This window comes from Coturnix japonica, chromosome 11 (assembly GCF_054131305.1).
Source record: "Coturnix japonica strain WE chromosome 11, WE-NBRP24, whole genome shotgun sequence".
NCBI lineage: Eukaryota > Metazoa > Chordata > Aves > Galliformes > Phasianidae > Coturnix > Coturnix japonica.
In genome coordinates, this window is record NC_140673.1 from 9,951,288 (window position 1) to 9,966,050 (window position 14,763).

Below are 14,763 nucleotides of genomic sequence, written 5' to 3' on the forward strand. Positions count from 1 at the left end.
TCTGCCTCCGTCTCGCTGTGCATTCACCCTCAGGTGGTTGCTCCCTCTCTCTGCGCTGAGCGGCGCTGGCTGCCGTTTAAATAAAACGCCGGGCGCTGATTGGCGGAGCGGCGGGAAGGGCGGATTTGAACCGGCGGGCGGTTGGGGCGGTGTCGTAGCGCGCAGTCCCGTCCCCGGCTGCCGGAGGAGCTGCGGGCCGGTCCCGCTGCGGGACACGCGCAGGGCATGGCCGCCAGCTCGTTCCCCGAAGCGGCGACTTGGGAGCTGAGCCCCTCCGTGAGCCGCCGGAGGCGACGCTGGGACGTGCCGCGGGCTGAGGATGACTCGGACGAGGAGCCCGCCGTGCTGGTCCTCAGCCACTTCTCGCGGCCGCCGTACCTCTGCTTCGGCAGCGTGCGAGTCGGCGCCTCCCGCACCCGGCTCTTGGGGATCGACAACCCCAACGTGGAGCACGCCGAGGTGGTGGTTGATCGCTTCCCGGCCTCCGACAGGGGCTTCAGCCTTGAGCGCCGCCGCTTCTCTCTGGAGGTACGGGGCGGAGGGAAGCTGAGGGGGGCACGCGGGGGCTCCGAGTCGCGCTCGCGGAGGGGGCCGGGCCTCTCGTCACAGGAGCCTCCCCCGGTCGGCGTGAGGTCCTGCGAGCTGTGCGATCCTGCTGCCCAGGGGAGAGCTGCTTTTCCAGCTCTAGAATCATAGATTGGCTTGGATTGGAAGGGGCCTTAAAGATCATCTAGGTCCGGTCTGCCTGCTGTCTGCAGGGTTGCCAGCCACTAGCTCGGGCTGTCCAGGGCCCCATCCAGCCTTGAACAGCTCCAGAGATGGGGTATCCGCTGCCTCCCTGGGCAGCCTGTGCTAGGGCCTCGCTATAATTCTAGGGAAGTCAGAATGCAGGATGAAGGTCTCTAAGATGCGCAAATAGCTGATATCTGAGAGTGTGGCTTTTAAGACAAACAATAACCATAGGATGACTAAGGTTGGAAAAGATCTCCAAGGTCATCACGTCCAATTGCCGCCTACCGCCAATGTTTCCCCACTAAACTGTGTCCCTTAGTAGCACATCTAAACGTTTCTTGAACATCTCCAGGGATGATGACTGCACCACTTCCCTGGTGTGTTCCAGTACCTGGCCGCTCTCTTGGAGATGTTTTTCCTAATATCTGATCGGAACCTCCCCTGTCCAACTAGAGCCCATTCCCTTTAAGTCATTCTATGAATCTTTGTGAGGGAAGGAGGTAGCTCTCTGAACATCACCTGCAACAAGGAGCTTGCAAAAGTAGATAGAAATCCTGCTGTGAAGCATTTAAATTAAAAGATCCTGTTAAAATTAATATTAATAGAATCATAGAATAGCCTGGATTGAAAAGGGCCACAATGCTCATTTAGTTTCAACCCCCCTGCCATGGGCAGGGTTGCCAACCGTTAGACCGGGCTGTCCAGAGCCACATCCAGCCTGGCCTTGAATGCCTGCAAGGGATGGGGCATCCACAGCCTCCTTGGGCAGCGTGTTCCAATGCGCCACCACCCTGTGTGTGAAAAAATTCCTCCTAATGTCTAACCTGAACCTCCCCTGTCTCAGATTAAAACCATTCCCTCTTGTCCTATCACTAACCACCCTCATAAACATCTGTTCCCCCTCCTGTTTATACACTCCTTTCAAGTACTGTAAGGCCACAATGAGGTCTCCCCAGAGCCTTCTCTTGTCTAAGCTAAACAAGTCCAGTTCCCTCAACCTTTCCTCATAGGAGAGGTGCTCCAGCCCTCTGATCATCTTAGTGGCCCTCTGGACTTGCTTCAAGAGCTTGGCATCTTTCTTGTGCTGGGGGTCCCAGGCCTGGATGCAGCACTACAGATGTGGCCTCACAAGAGCAGAGCAGAAGGGGACAATCACCTCCCTCTCCCTGCTGGCCATTCCTCTTTTAATGCAGCCCAGGACACAGCTGGCCTTCCAGGCTGTAAGCACACACTGCTGCCTCATGTCCAGCTTCTCGTCTACTAGGACCCCCAACTTGTACTTGGCCTTGTTGAAAATCATTAGCTTCACACAGGTTCACTTCTCCAGGTTCCTCTGGATGACTTCCCTTCCTTCCAGTGTACTGACTGCGCCGCTCAGCTTGGTGTCGTCTGCCAACTTGCTGAGGGTGCACTCGATGTCACTGTTTATGTCTCTGATGAAGGTGTTGAAGAGCACCGGTCCCAAGACTGACCCTTGAGGGACACCACTTGTGACCAGCCTCCACCCTGACACAAAACCATTAATCACAACCCTGTGGCTGCGTCCAGCCAACCAGTTCCTAATCCACCAAACAGTTCATCCTTTAAATCCACAACTTTAGAGAGAAGGATGTGGTGAGGGACCATGTCAGAGGTTTTGCAGAAGTCTAGGTAGATTATTTACAGATCAGACCCTCAATGTCTTTGCTTTTATTCAATGAACTTGTCTGTGTAATCCTATCTCGCAGATCATCTGACTAAAAAAAATGATGATTGTGTTTACATTCAGCTGAGGTCCTGAAACTTAGCTTCAGATTACAAGTCCAAATGCCATTCTCTGAAAATGACCTTTTTAGATTAATATGTGCAAAAAAATCCTGTAATCTCTTCCACCTACTTTTACTCTAGTCTTATTCTTCCTACTGTGTGTTACATTTATATGTATTCTTGCTTGCTTTCCATTCTAATTTCTTGAAGAATTATATGCCTCTTGAGTAAAATGACATTTTTGGTTGTTTGCTTAAATTAATATAATGAAGGGTGGAGAACTGACGTTTAGCAACGGATTATCACTTCATAGTGCCAAAACAGGCTTTTGTTCTGTATTCTGCTTCTCATCCGGTTTGATTACTCTTTTATTTGATGATAAAAATTTTACATAAGTGCTATACATTAAACGTTTCTTTCCATTAGTCAGGGCAAAGAATATTTGTTCATGTAACATGGACCCCACTGGAAGAAGGCAAGGTCAGAGAACTGGTAACATTTGTTGTCAATGGCATCGTAAAACATCAGGCTGTGCTCTTGGGTGCTGCTGAGCAGCCTCTGAAAAAAAAGGTATGTTTTTATTATCTGATTTCATTTCTTTAACATAGCTGAAACATGCTGTTTTATTAGTCAAAATTCAATGAAGGATTAAAAATTCATTATTGTTGTTTGTGGGAGGGCACATTGTATATAATTTTTTTCAGCAGGCTTGAAATATAGGTACTGGTGTAGCCCCCCCCCCCCTAAAAAAAAAAAAAAAAAAAAAAAAGAGAAACAACAAACCAAAAAAAACCCAACACCCAATTTTCAATCATGGAAATAAGTTATAGTGAATTTTGGACTAGATGTGTTGACTTTACCTTCTTGTTTGGCCTATCATCTTGTTGGTACTCTTAGTACAGTGATGCATTTAGGCACTTATTTTATGTCAATAAGCAACTTGTGCCTGCTGCCTTTTGCTGTGCTACAGTAGGTTCTTACCACAGAATCATAGAGATGTCTTGAGATGGAAGCAACCTTAAAGAGCTCCAATTTGCTTGCTGTGCCTGCTGTGTGCAGAGTTGCCAGCCACTGGCTCAGGCTGCCCAGGTTCCCATCCAACCTGGCCTTGAATGCTTCCAGTGATGGGGCATTCACAGCTTCTCTAATATCTACTTCTTACGTGTTAGAGAAAACTGCAAGTACATCCCTCACACTTTCTCCTTCCTAGCCTGAATGTTCCCCTTCTGTCATGTCAGTGTTATATGCCTAGGTATTCCTTTTTTTTAAATCGTTTTAGACTTTGAAAGAATATATTAATGTTCGTTTCTAGGCATAAATGCATGCAGAAAATCAGCATACTAAAACTTATTTATGGTTCTTTTCCAGAAGAGTCTTTGGGATACTTTAAAAAAGAAAAACAATTCAGAAACATCAGTTTCAAGAAAAAATAATAAAATAAATTCAAAAGTTAAAAATGTTAATAAAACCTTTCAAGTTTCCCAGAAGCCGGAGAGACTAAGAAGTCCACTTCAGTCATGTGATAATCAGAATGCAGTGCAAAATAGTACATCGCCAGTAAATGAATCTCTTGTTGGCTCAGAAAATAAGTTGCCTATCTCTCCTATTGCACCAGTGCTAGAGGAACTTCGTACTACTGCTTGCACACCACTTCAAATGAGGAGATCTACTACATTCTCAGATATTGCTGCTGCCGTAAATGAGGGTTTATTGCCTGAAATGGTCAGCCATAACTTCAATAAATTAGTTGATGACCACAATGAATTGAAGTCTGGAAGTGCGTACAGTTCTTTTGGATTAGAAAAATCACCTTCATCAAATGATAAAGTAATTCTCAATTGCACGCTCTCACCTGTTTGCACTCCAGAACATTCATCGTCTGTGCCCTTTTTAAGTACAGGGAGATTTTTAAGTCCGGATTCTTTTGTAAACTACATTTACCAAGTTGACAGAGATACAGTAGAACCATCCATTCCAATTCTCTCGCCTGATCAGTTTGTGAAAGACATGCAATTGTACATACAATCAAAGACTCCCAAACCCGATGCAGCTTTAATATCTTCTACTACAGAGAATTATGTCGTGAAGGAATGTGTCCCCTCTAAATGGAAGAAAAATGCAAGCAGGCAGACAAAAACACAGGTTCATGTAGAAGATGTGTTAAATGAAGCCTTTGAGGTGCATAGCGTAGATTCGCAAGTGCTTCATTATAACAAATCCAAAGAAAATCACTTTGGTTGTCCTTCCATGGAGGATTTTCAAACTCATTCTTCTCAGACAAAGCAACGAAAAAAGCGCCCAATTCTTTCTGCCACTGTCATCAAGAATAAGCCCAAAGCTGATGAGAGGAAAAACATGGGAAATCTTCAGCCCAAATCTAAAAAATGCCTTAATAGCGCAATAATGACATGTGAAAATAGGGTGCCATTACACACAAAGGCTGAAATATCTGAACGCCTTCCAGTCATAGATCCAGTTCCAGCTGGAAATAAGTGTCCCAGTGACAAAGTAAGCTCGTCTACTGAATCAACTTCTCTGTGTCGTAAGAGGAAAAATGAAGTATGTATGGAAAAAAATAGAGTTGCAGGCCCAGTGCACGTGGAAGAAGTGGAGAGAAAAAGAGCTCTTACATCCAGCATGGACAATAAAACGCATGCTACCATGAGACCATCAGCCTTCAGACATACAACCCGAGAGAGAACAGGGCAGAACAAGAAAGCTGGTGAGCTGTACTTTCATTTATCACTTTTGGAAAATGCCTTTGTTTATAAAATTATACAATTTTATAAAATTCAGTAAACTGAACTGTCCAGCCATAGTCAATGATATTTCGTACCTCTGAAATGTGGGTCTTTGTAATTTCTTTTTAGATATTATCTGCATTGTACAAATTTGAAAACTAGATCTGAGCTTTGATTATGCTATTGGATTCAAATTTACTTCATTCTCTTATAAATCGTGGTAATTACAAAAACAGGAAAAGTATCTGTCAGTTCCTGAGCACAATAGTTCACATTTCTTAGAAACTTGCTCACTGGGTAATGTTGCCATTAGGTGTACACTTACCAGTGTGAATATTTGCATCCCTTTCTGCTGTCATGCACTTTCAGATATGTTCCTAAGTCTTTATTTGTATTGCCTATTTTTTTTTTACTGACTGCAATGAGTGTGATATCAGCTTTCTGTAGATCTTTCGGCCTCTGCACTTGAACAATACTTCGTTGTTGAAGATCAGAACAAGCTGACCTCTTGTGTTTCAGTGTACTCTTATGGTTTCAAAAGGTTCCACTCCCAAATATGTTTAAGAATACAAGAGGAGTGGTAACTAAAAGAAGCATTTCATTTGAGAATCTTCCTGCAGTCTCTGTAATATCACTGCCAGAAAAAAAAAATTATCATGGCTTTGAGATTAGAAAAGCATATGCTGTTTTTTTTGTGTGTCAGTTCTTTGGATGTCCTGTTCGGTGATCTGGGTTTGGTTTGGGGCTTTCAGTAATGTGATTTGAGTTCAGGCTCTTTAACTCACCAGGTCCACATCCAGCAGGAAAAAGCAATGCTATCCACCAGATTTTTTCTATTCATCCACAAGTGTAATTGTTGACAACATCCTTTTGAATTACATTCTTTCTAGCACTGGTTCTTTCAAAACATAACCTGTTATTTTAATTACATGCATAGTAGTGTAGTAGATGCTGTTGATAAGCTTCACAAAGAAAAATCGTATTCCATTGTAAAAGCGACCTTTGCAAGGTCTCCAGTTCTGTGCTGTTTCAAGAATCATGAATCTTAGTATGATAAGTTTCACTGGCATTTTTTATTAATATTTGGGTGCTCTTTTTAGGTTCTTCCCTTCAGAAAGCTTCGAAAACTACCAGTAGAATGAATAAGCCTGTTGCTGGATTGGCTCAGTCTCACCTGACGTTTGTGAAACCACTGAAAACAGGTAAACAGAATTCTGATATTCAGTAAATCCATATCCACTAATTGCTCTATCGCTGTTGCTTGTAGTTGAGACTTAACTGGGTAGAGTTGGGATGAAATAGAAGATTGTACCCTTAATTAAATAACAAGTAGAAAATTTTGTACCTTTTGTGACGCATTTCATAAGAAACCTGTTGTAACACATGGCCCTTTCCTCCTGTTTTGAATACAAGAAATAAGTGCAAAAAGGTACTTTACATGTATGTCTCCTGCCAACTGGTGGTTATAGGTGAAATGCTTTTTCCATATCTGATAAAATTTTAACAGGACAGAATACGTAAGAAGAGAAATCTTCCCACTAAACACGTATTGGTGTATCAAATCTGGTACTAGTAAGTTGATCTGATCAGAAAAAATGTATATGTAAAATGGTTGTTCCTGGAGGTAATACAACTCAACTGGATTTTGTCCTGAGAGACGTGTCAAAAATGACCTGTGTTCCAGAAATCATGTCTTTGTCCTAGTGGTCTGACTATCCGTGTTTTGTGGCTAAAATTTATTAACTGGAGGCTGATTCAAAAGTCACTGGAGATTCTAAAAACCTATTTTTTTTCTGCTCTAGTGCTAGGTGAAGCTTCAGACATTAATCTCTTCCACAATTTGCTTGTCATACATTTCAAGAACTGTTATTCTTTAAACATTGATTGAAGGAGAGACTGACTTTTTTATTTGATTTTTTTTTTAAGTCATTCCTAGGCACCCAATGCCTTTTGCTGCTCAAAACATGTTTTATGATGAACGCTGGAAGGAGAAGCAACAACGAGGTTTCACTTGGTGGTTAAATTTTGTGCTTACCCCTGATGACTTCAGTGTGAAAACAAACACCTCACAAGGTAGGGTGCAAGATTTTCACTTTTAACATTCTTAAATGTTTTGTTCATGTTAATGAATATCTTAACACTAGTCCTATTTGTCATTTTACTTTGTATTACATTCAGCTCTTATATAAGCAGTAGATCTTCACCAGTTCTTCTATTTACCTGTGTTTTAAACAGTTAATGCAGCTGCTCTTATCCTGGGAGAAGAGAACCATCATAAAACCAGTGTTCCTAAAGCACCAACGAAAGAGGAAGCCTCTCTAAAAGCATATACAGCACGTCGTAGACTAAACAAGTTACGTCGGGATGCTTGTCGTCTGTTTACATCTGAAACAATGGTTAAAGCTATTAAGAAGCTGGAAGTTGAGATTGAAAGTCGACGTTTGCTAGTTCGTCGAGACAGGCATCTCTGGAAAGATGTAGGTAAGAATACTAAAAAATTTCATGCTCTCCTTTCTTGTGAGTAGGAAAATGATTGCTTATAATTTTAGTTGGTTTAAAATAAAAGCAATTGTTAGAACATTTTTCTATAATATGAAGTATTTACTGAATGTAACGTCACAAAATGGTGTTTTGCAGGAGAGAGGCAGAAAATCCTTAACTGGCTTTTATCTTATAACCCCTTGTGGCTGCGTATAGGTCTGGAGGTAAGTGCAGAACTTATGGTCTGTAAGCAACGTATTAAGAATTTATAGCAAGCTTTCTAGCAGAGAATGTTTCGGGTTTCTCTTTTATTTTCTGTTTTATCAGTCCAAGTAGGTTTGATTAAGTTATAGTACATTTATTTTCCTTATGCTTTCCTTATGCTTTATTATAACCAAATTGCACTAAAAATTGTTTATTTATTAAAAAGAAAAATATTTAATCAAGGAAAGTTGGACTTGTTACAGAAGAGTTAGTTTCACTCCGCAGTGAGCTGTAGGAAGATGTGTCTTTCTTAAGGGAGCTCCTAGTTGATTTCATCAAATGCAACTTACCAAGCATGTTTTTATGTAAGACAGAATATTCTGAAATTTCCTTTGGTTTTATCTTTTAATCACTGCTTTAAAAAATGATTTTTAGAGTCTAACTACCTCTTGCTATTACAGAATTTCAGTACTATTTCCGTAGTGTACAATATTTACAAGAACATGTTGTGTAAGGTCATTTTTAATGGTTCTGCTTTTTTTCTTCTTTCTTTCATATTAGACTGTTTTTGGAGAACTGATAACTTTGGAGAGCAATAGTGATTTTATGGGTTTGGCAGTATTTATTCTTAATCGCTTGCTTTGGAACCCTGACATTGCAGCTGAATATAGACATCCCACTGTACCTCACCTTTACCGAGAAGGTAACTAGTGTTTCCAAAAATAGGTCGTCTTAGCAATTAGTTTTTGAACTGCCACTTAATTGGTTCTGTCATTTTAGGTCACGAAGAAGCCTTGTCGAAATTTACACTGAAAAAATTGCTATTGTTAATTTGCTTTCTGGATCGTGCTAAACAGTCCAGATTGATTGGCCATGACCCATGCCTTTTTTGTAAGGATGCAGAATTCAAGGTAAGAGAGATACGATTTGATGTCTCTGTCCAGCATTGTTCTATGTATGAATATTCTGCAACTGAATGTTGGGTTTTTTTTTTTGTTTTTTTTTTTTAATATCATTATGTTTTTTTCTACAATGAGTTTTGGCTGTTTGTGCTTGTATGTTCACCTGAACGTTCTCAGTGCATGACCTCATGGTAAAGAGAAAGATTTCTCAAGAACATTTTCTGTCGGTTCTTTAGGAAGAACTCTGTTATGTTGCATTACTTTGCTTCCTTCCTAAAGCTAAGCTTTTGCACTGTTCTTAAGTATTGCTGTAGTGTACTGTACTGCAGCTGGTCTTAAAACAGTCTGTGGGTTTTCTGCTTTTTCTTCTGTTATTTTGCCGTGATAAGGGAGTATGCAACATCTATCATATGAACTCTATAACAAATGTCTTCTCTACATTGAAAGAAAGTTTCCAGTACTTTTATACTGTGCAGATAAGCTGTGAAAGACATTTATCTTTTAAAATATTTGTATTTAACATACATCTGTGTTTGTTTCTTTGTTTTAAGACAAGTAAAGACGTTCTGCTGGCAATTTCTCGTGACTTCCTGAGTGGTGAAGGCGATCTTTCCCGCCATCTTGGTTTCCTGGGCCTACCAGTCAGTCACGTTCAAACTCCACTTGATGAATTTGATTTTGCTGTAACAAATCTGGCTGTGGACTTACAGTGTGGCATTCGTCTCGTGTACGTTGATACCGAATTATTTTGAACTATTCATTTTCTTTATAAAATACTGAATGTGAACTAAGTTAAGGTATTAAGCTGTGAAATTCCATTTGTTAGGAGAGCAATGGAACTTCTAACCAAAGACTGGAATCTTTCAAAACATCTGAGAGTTCCTGCAATTAGTCGTCTACAGAAGATGCATAATGTCGATATTGTTCTCAGTGTTCTTAAAAGGCGAGGAATTCACTTGATAGATGACAGTGGTAAGGCCTAGAAATCGGTTATTCTAAGCCCATCGCAGGATTAGTGCATGTTTTATTTCTTTGTTTTATTTAATAGGTGCTTCAATTGACTGTAGGGATATTGTGGACAGACACAGGGAACGAACATTAGCTCTGCTGTGGAAAATTGTCTTTGCTTTCCAGGTATTACTTCTTTGTGTTTGTTATTTTTTTTTAACTAATTGCGGGTGAAAGGTAATGAAGATGTCAGTCCTTTAGCAACTGCTTGTTGTCTGTGTAGGCAGACTGTAGAACTATTTACATTATAAATTCTAAATGTCATAGAAAGTGTACTTAGTAGCCCTAAGGGTGTATTTTAACATTTTTTACCCATGCTTTTTTTCTTGTATACAATCATAAAAGTTTTTAGAGAAAAAAACAAACAAGCTTACTGAGCTTACTATAGGCTTTCAGAATTGATAGTTAGACTCAAATAACTTTGGTTTCCTAAAGCTGGTAAGTGCTTATTAACTGAAAAGTGAAAGTGGAGAACCAAATTTTGAATTGGCTTGTGAGGTTACTCTGACAGGCAGTGTAGAGTACTTAATGAAGTTATAAGCATTCTTCACTACTGTCTTCTTCCTGCCTCATCGCCCAGCTCCGGCACCCATTTCTGCCAAACTGCTCTGTAACAATTTCCCATGAAATGGGGAGAGTGTGAGTTTAAGTTCTTTGCTTGGATCAGTTGATAGTGGATGCTGCCACCTATGCTGGCAAGTCCATATCAATCACTACTGACCCAGTGTGGCAGGTAGTGAGGGTCCTTTCTCTTTTTTAAAAAGGCAATACTTAAAGCTTCTGCATCTAGCTGTTTTAATGATGACACGAATGAAGTCTTTATTGTTTTTTGGTTTTTTTTTGTCTTCCATAATAGGTGGATATTCTTCTTAACGTGGAACAATTAAAAGAAGAAATCAAATTTTTAAAGAATGCACATAAGATCAAAATGCAGCTGGGTGCTCTCAAGCTTTTTTCGAGTTCTTGTAGAATACAAGAAGACAACAGTAGTAGCCCCTCACCTCAAAGTCACAGCGAAAATGTGAAGCTGCTGATGGCGTGGGTTAATGCTGTTTGTGGATTTTACAATATCAAGGTAAAGCACTTATTCTTTAAAGAGCAGAATTCTTCGAACTATCAAATAATGTCATTAGAGGCAATACTAATTAGTTTCTCAACTTCATATAATCTGATTTGGAATAACCATCTTTCTGTGGATTGAGTTGCAGTTCTCCTTTTAAACAAACCTGAGCAAAAGGTTATTGCCTTCTAGCTAGTCTCATGCATAAAAATGCCTTTTAGAAATATAACATTTCAGTTGAAGTGGGTTTTGCTGTTATTGTTGTTTTTTGTTTTTTAAATGAGTATTCATCCTAAAAGTATTTGTGCATAAATTGGGTACTGTTCATAGTATCTGTGAGAATTTAACTACTTTTTAGGCCAAGGAGGATTCCTCCCTTCAGAAATGTCTGTTTTAGAAGGATTATGTTGCCAGCTGTTGTCTCTGAAGCCCTGTTAAGAGACTTATTTTTGATCAGAACACTGTCACAACTGATAATTTTTCTGAAGGGCAAAATAGTCTTTGAAGCTCATGCAAGTTCATCCCTTATTTCTGCAGTGAAGACTTACATTAGAGTACTCTGTAGAAGTTCCCAGAGATGCTTCTGTAGAAACAGTGCTGTCTTTTTCAAGTGTTTCACTTGCAGTTTCACCGTACAGTAACTCACACTTGTTGCAGGTTTCTTATAGCTCTGTGACAAAGTGTAGTGAACATTCAAAGGAAGCAGTAGTTTTTTAACATTTCTGTTCAAAATAAGTGTTCAGAATGCATATCTGGTCTAGCGCCTGATATACTGGTTTTGAACCCTGCCCACAACAAGGAGTTGGAACTGGATGATCTTTATGGTCCCTTCCAATCAAGGCCATTCTTTGCTTGGTCACTTTCAAAAGTACAAGATATAAACTGGGTATAGGATTTTCTATCAATTAACTGGTTTTGAAAAGTCAAGGAAACTGTATCTTACTGTATTGTATTAAACAGGTGGAAAATTTCACAGTCTGTTTCTCAGATGGAAGAGTACTGTGTCATTTAATTCATCATTACCACCCATGTTACGTGCCTTTGGAAGCTGTGTGCCAACGTACAACTCAAACGGTAGAGTGCTCAAGAACTCATAAGGTGGGACTAAATTGTTCTTCCTCATCCTCCTCAGAGTCCGATACTTCTCTAAATGTTATGGAAGGACCATTTGACCACAGTAAGTTACTGAATATTCAGGAGCACGTGTTAAATCCATTACTCCTACACTTGATCTAATTTGACAAATATTTTCTCTTTCAAAGCTGTAACTGCTTCAGACTTGTGCAAGGAACTGTTAGAAAATGAGAGGAAGAACTTCCAGCTGGTCAACAATGCAGTTTCTAACTTAGGTGGAATACCAGCGATGATTCATCACTCAGACATGTCAAATACAATTCCCGATGAGAAGGTGAGATAGCTGACTTTAGGGCTGATGTAAATGTATCCAGCTTTCTTGTCTGGCTCTTGACTTGGCTATATTCTGTGTTTGAACAGGTTGTTATTACCTACCTATCGTTCCTGTGCTCACGGCTTCTAGATCTGCGTCATGAAACTCGAGCCGCTCGTTTAATTCAGTCTGCTTGGAGGAAATACAGGCTGAAAAGGGAACTGAAACTTTCTCAGGTACTCCATCTGTGCAATACTTGGAACTCTTACTTTGAGAAGTACTAAGTAAAGAGTTTATAGAGTATACGGGTTTATTCAAATAATATTGGCATTAAAGTTCATGCAAGTAATACTGTTATCAAATTATATGGACTTGTCGGTAGCATAACCTACTAAAAATTGAAAACCATTCTAAAGTAGTTACATGTTTTACAAAGTGAGTGCTCCTTGAAAATTCATGTCCGTTATTTTGCATTCTAACTAAAATGTAGTACCCCTTAAATCCTTTTCCCAAGTCAGGTGTGAAGTTGCTGCACTGCTTCCTTGAACTGAAAAGAGCTGTTCCTTTTAAATTCCTATTGCTATTTTATTTAATTACACTCTATGGCTTGTAAAATTAAACTTTCACGTGGATTCACTATTTCTGTTTAGGCACTAAACTGCTAGACTTCCCCATAGTGTTTTGAGTCAAGTTGTGAATTATTTTGTTTCTTGCTTTTTTAGTGGTTGTTCCGGAACTTGTGATGATCATAAAACTGTGGTACCACTGAGGCTGATAAACACCTTAGTTGTGTCCGAGATTGATATTAGAAACTCGAGTAGTGTCCAAATGAAATAGTTTAAGAATCTATGGCCTACATTGGGGGATGTTTCATCTCCAGTTTCTGTACCTTATTAAAAAAATACAGTCTCGATGCTGAGATACTAAAATACAGCAAAGCTGATTGTGGGCGGTTGGTGTCAAAGCCTTCAGGCACTACAGATCTTATTTTGAATTTATCTTGCAGTGTGAGCAACTCTGCTTTGTCGTTATTGCACTTTGGGCAGACTTCTAGTTAGGATTCTGACTAGCTTAGCTTTTTACTTAGGTATTACATTCACAAGTTGCTTTTCTTGTTGCCCTGATGTGTATCAGTCTGTTACTACTGTCACTGGAGTACTGTTAAAACACTGGTTGGTCTATGCAGACAAAACTCTGGCTAGATGGGCACGATTTGGTGTGGCCGGTTTTGTAATTTTGTGTTATTTCAGTATAGCTAGATGACATTATTATGAATATCTTGAACTCTTGTGAATGAGAACTAAAATTGAGGCTTAAAAACAGATTAGTTGAGGAGCACTGAAAAACTGTAACAGGCGCGATGTACTGTCAAGGCAGAAAGACACAGGTTTTGGTGATTCCATACTTTTACAAAAAAACTTGGTGCTGAAGGAAGCATTCTGTTTCAGAAAATTTAATGAAATAGGATAAAGAAAAGCAATGGTATCAGCAAGCCTAATTTTTATAAGATTGCTATAAATAGTTTTTTAATACATCAAAAATACAAACAGAACTATCAATCCTGACTGTTCAGTTCAAATTCACTCTTTGTAGGAAAGAGACAGAGCTGCTCGGATAATTCAGAAATACGCAATAAACTTCTTGACTCATCGGCGCCTCGTGAAGAAACACAATGCAGCAGTCATCATCCAGAAGCACTGGAGAAGATACTTAGCTAGGATGATTTTTTTAAATCTAAAAAAGACAAAGTGGGAGGAAGCCAGGAGTAAAGCGGCCACAGTAATTCAGGTAATTTGTTGTGAAGTGAGATGACACAGCAAGGAAACCCTCTGAAACCTGGAAGAAACAGTATTGCTCAGGGTCATTTGTTCTGCTTACAGCAATGGATGTCTATTCAGAGAGAAATGGTAACATGGTTTTAAATCTGTAATTGTTTATTCTTAGTAAATATTTTAGACCGATGTACCACAAATATTTGCACACTGGACTTAAACCAGCCAGGACTAATCAGATAGTTCTCCATTGCTTCTCTGCAGATGTTGAAGCTAGAGGTGGTTTCTCTCCTAATGTTACGACACTTGCAGTTCGCGCTTTCAGAATGGCAGAAATTAGTTACCAGTTCATAGCTAGTAATTGGCTAGTGAATTCTTAAGATATTTTCCCCGCTGTTACCCAAAGCTTTCTTAAGATTCTTTGCAAGGGATGTTATTTTAATATGTAATCTTTCATTGACAGGGCTTTTTTTTTTTTTCCCTCAGGATATAAAGTGCTTAAAATAGCAAAGATTGAAGTAAATAGCTTTTTAAAATTGCAGTTGTTTGTTTTTAACATACATATCTGGTCATTAGAGAATCATACGGGTAGGAAGTGACATCTGGAGATGCCCCAGTCTAAGCCTCCAGTACAACTGCTGTACTAAGGCATGTTCCCTAGAGCAGGTTGCCCTGAAAAAGCATCTGGGTGGTTTTTAAATATCTCCATTGAGGGAAAATCTGCAGTATC

At 39.8% G+C, this 14,763-nt stretch overlaps 1 protein-coding gene across 1 annotated transcript in view; it reads left to right on the forward strand.

Annotated features, from left to right (window-relative positions):
* The first annotated feature begins 127 nt into the window (after positions 1-127).
* ASPM (assembly factor for spindle microtubules) overlaps positions 128-14,763 on the forward strand; it is a 28,978-nt gene continuing 14,342 nt past the window's right edge. The window contains exons 1-17 of the mRNA XM_015869339.3: positions 128-528; positions 2,905-3,048; positions 3,847-5,200; positions 6,320-6,421; positions 7,146-7,292; positions 7,455-7,700; positions 7,857-7,924; positions 8,466-8,607; positions 8,685-8,815; positions 9,358-9,533; positions 9,633-9,778; positions 9,855-9,940; positions 10,671-10,889; positions 11,835-12,051; positions 12,137-12,282; positions 12,369-12,497; positions 13,855-14,049. Of these exons, the coding sequence (XP_015724825.2) occupies positions 226-528; positions 2,905-3,048; positions 3,847-5,200; positions 6,320-6,421; positions 7,146-7,292; positions 7,455-7,700; positions 7,857-7,924; positions 8,466-8,607; positions 8,685-8,815; positions 9,358-9,533; positions 9,633-9,778; positions 9,855-9,940; positions 10,671-10,889; positions 11,835-12,051; positions 12,137-12,282; positions 12,369-12,497; positions 13,855-14,049 (3,951 nt within the window). The 5' untranslated portion in view covers positions 128-225. The remainder of the gene's footprint in view (positions 529-2,904; positions 3,049-3,846; positions 5,201-6,319; positions 6,422-7,145; positions 7,293-7,454; positions 7,701-7,856; positions 7,925-8,465; positions 8,608-8,684; positions 8,816-9,357; positions 9,534-9,632; positions 9,779-9,854; positions 9,941-10,670; positions 10,890-11,834; positions 12,052-12,136; positions 12,283-12,368; positions 12,498-13,854; positions 14,050-14,763) is intronic.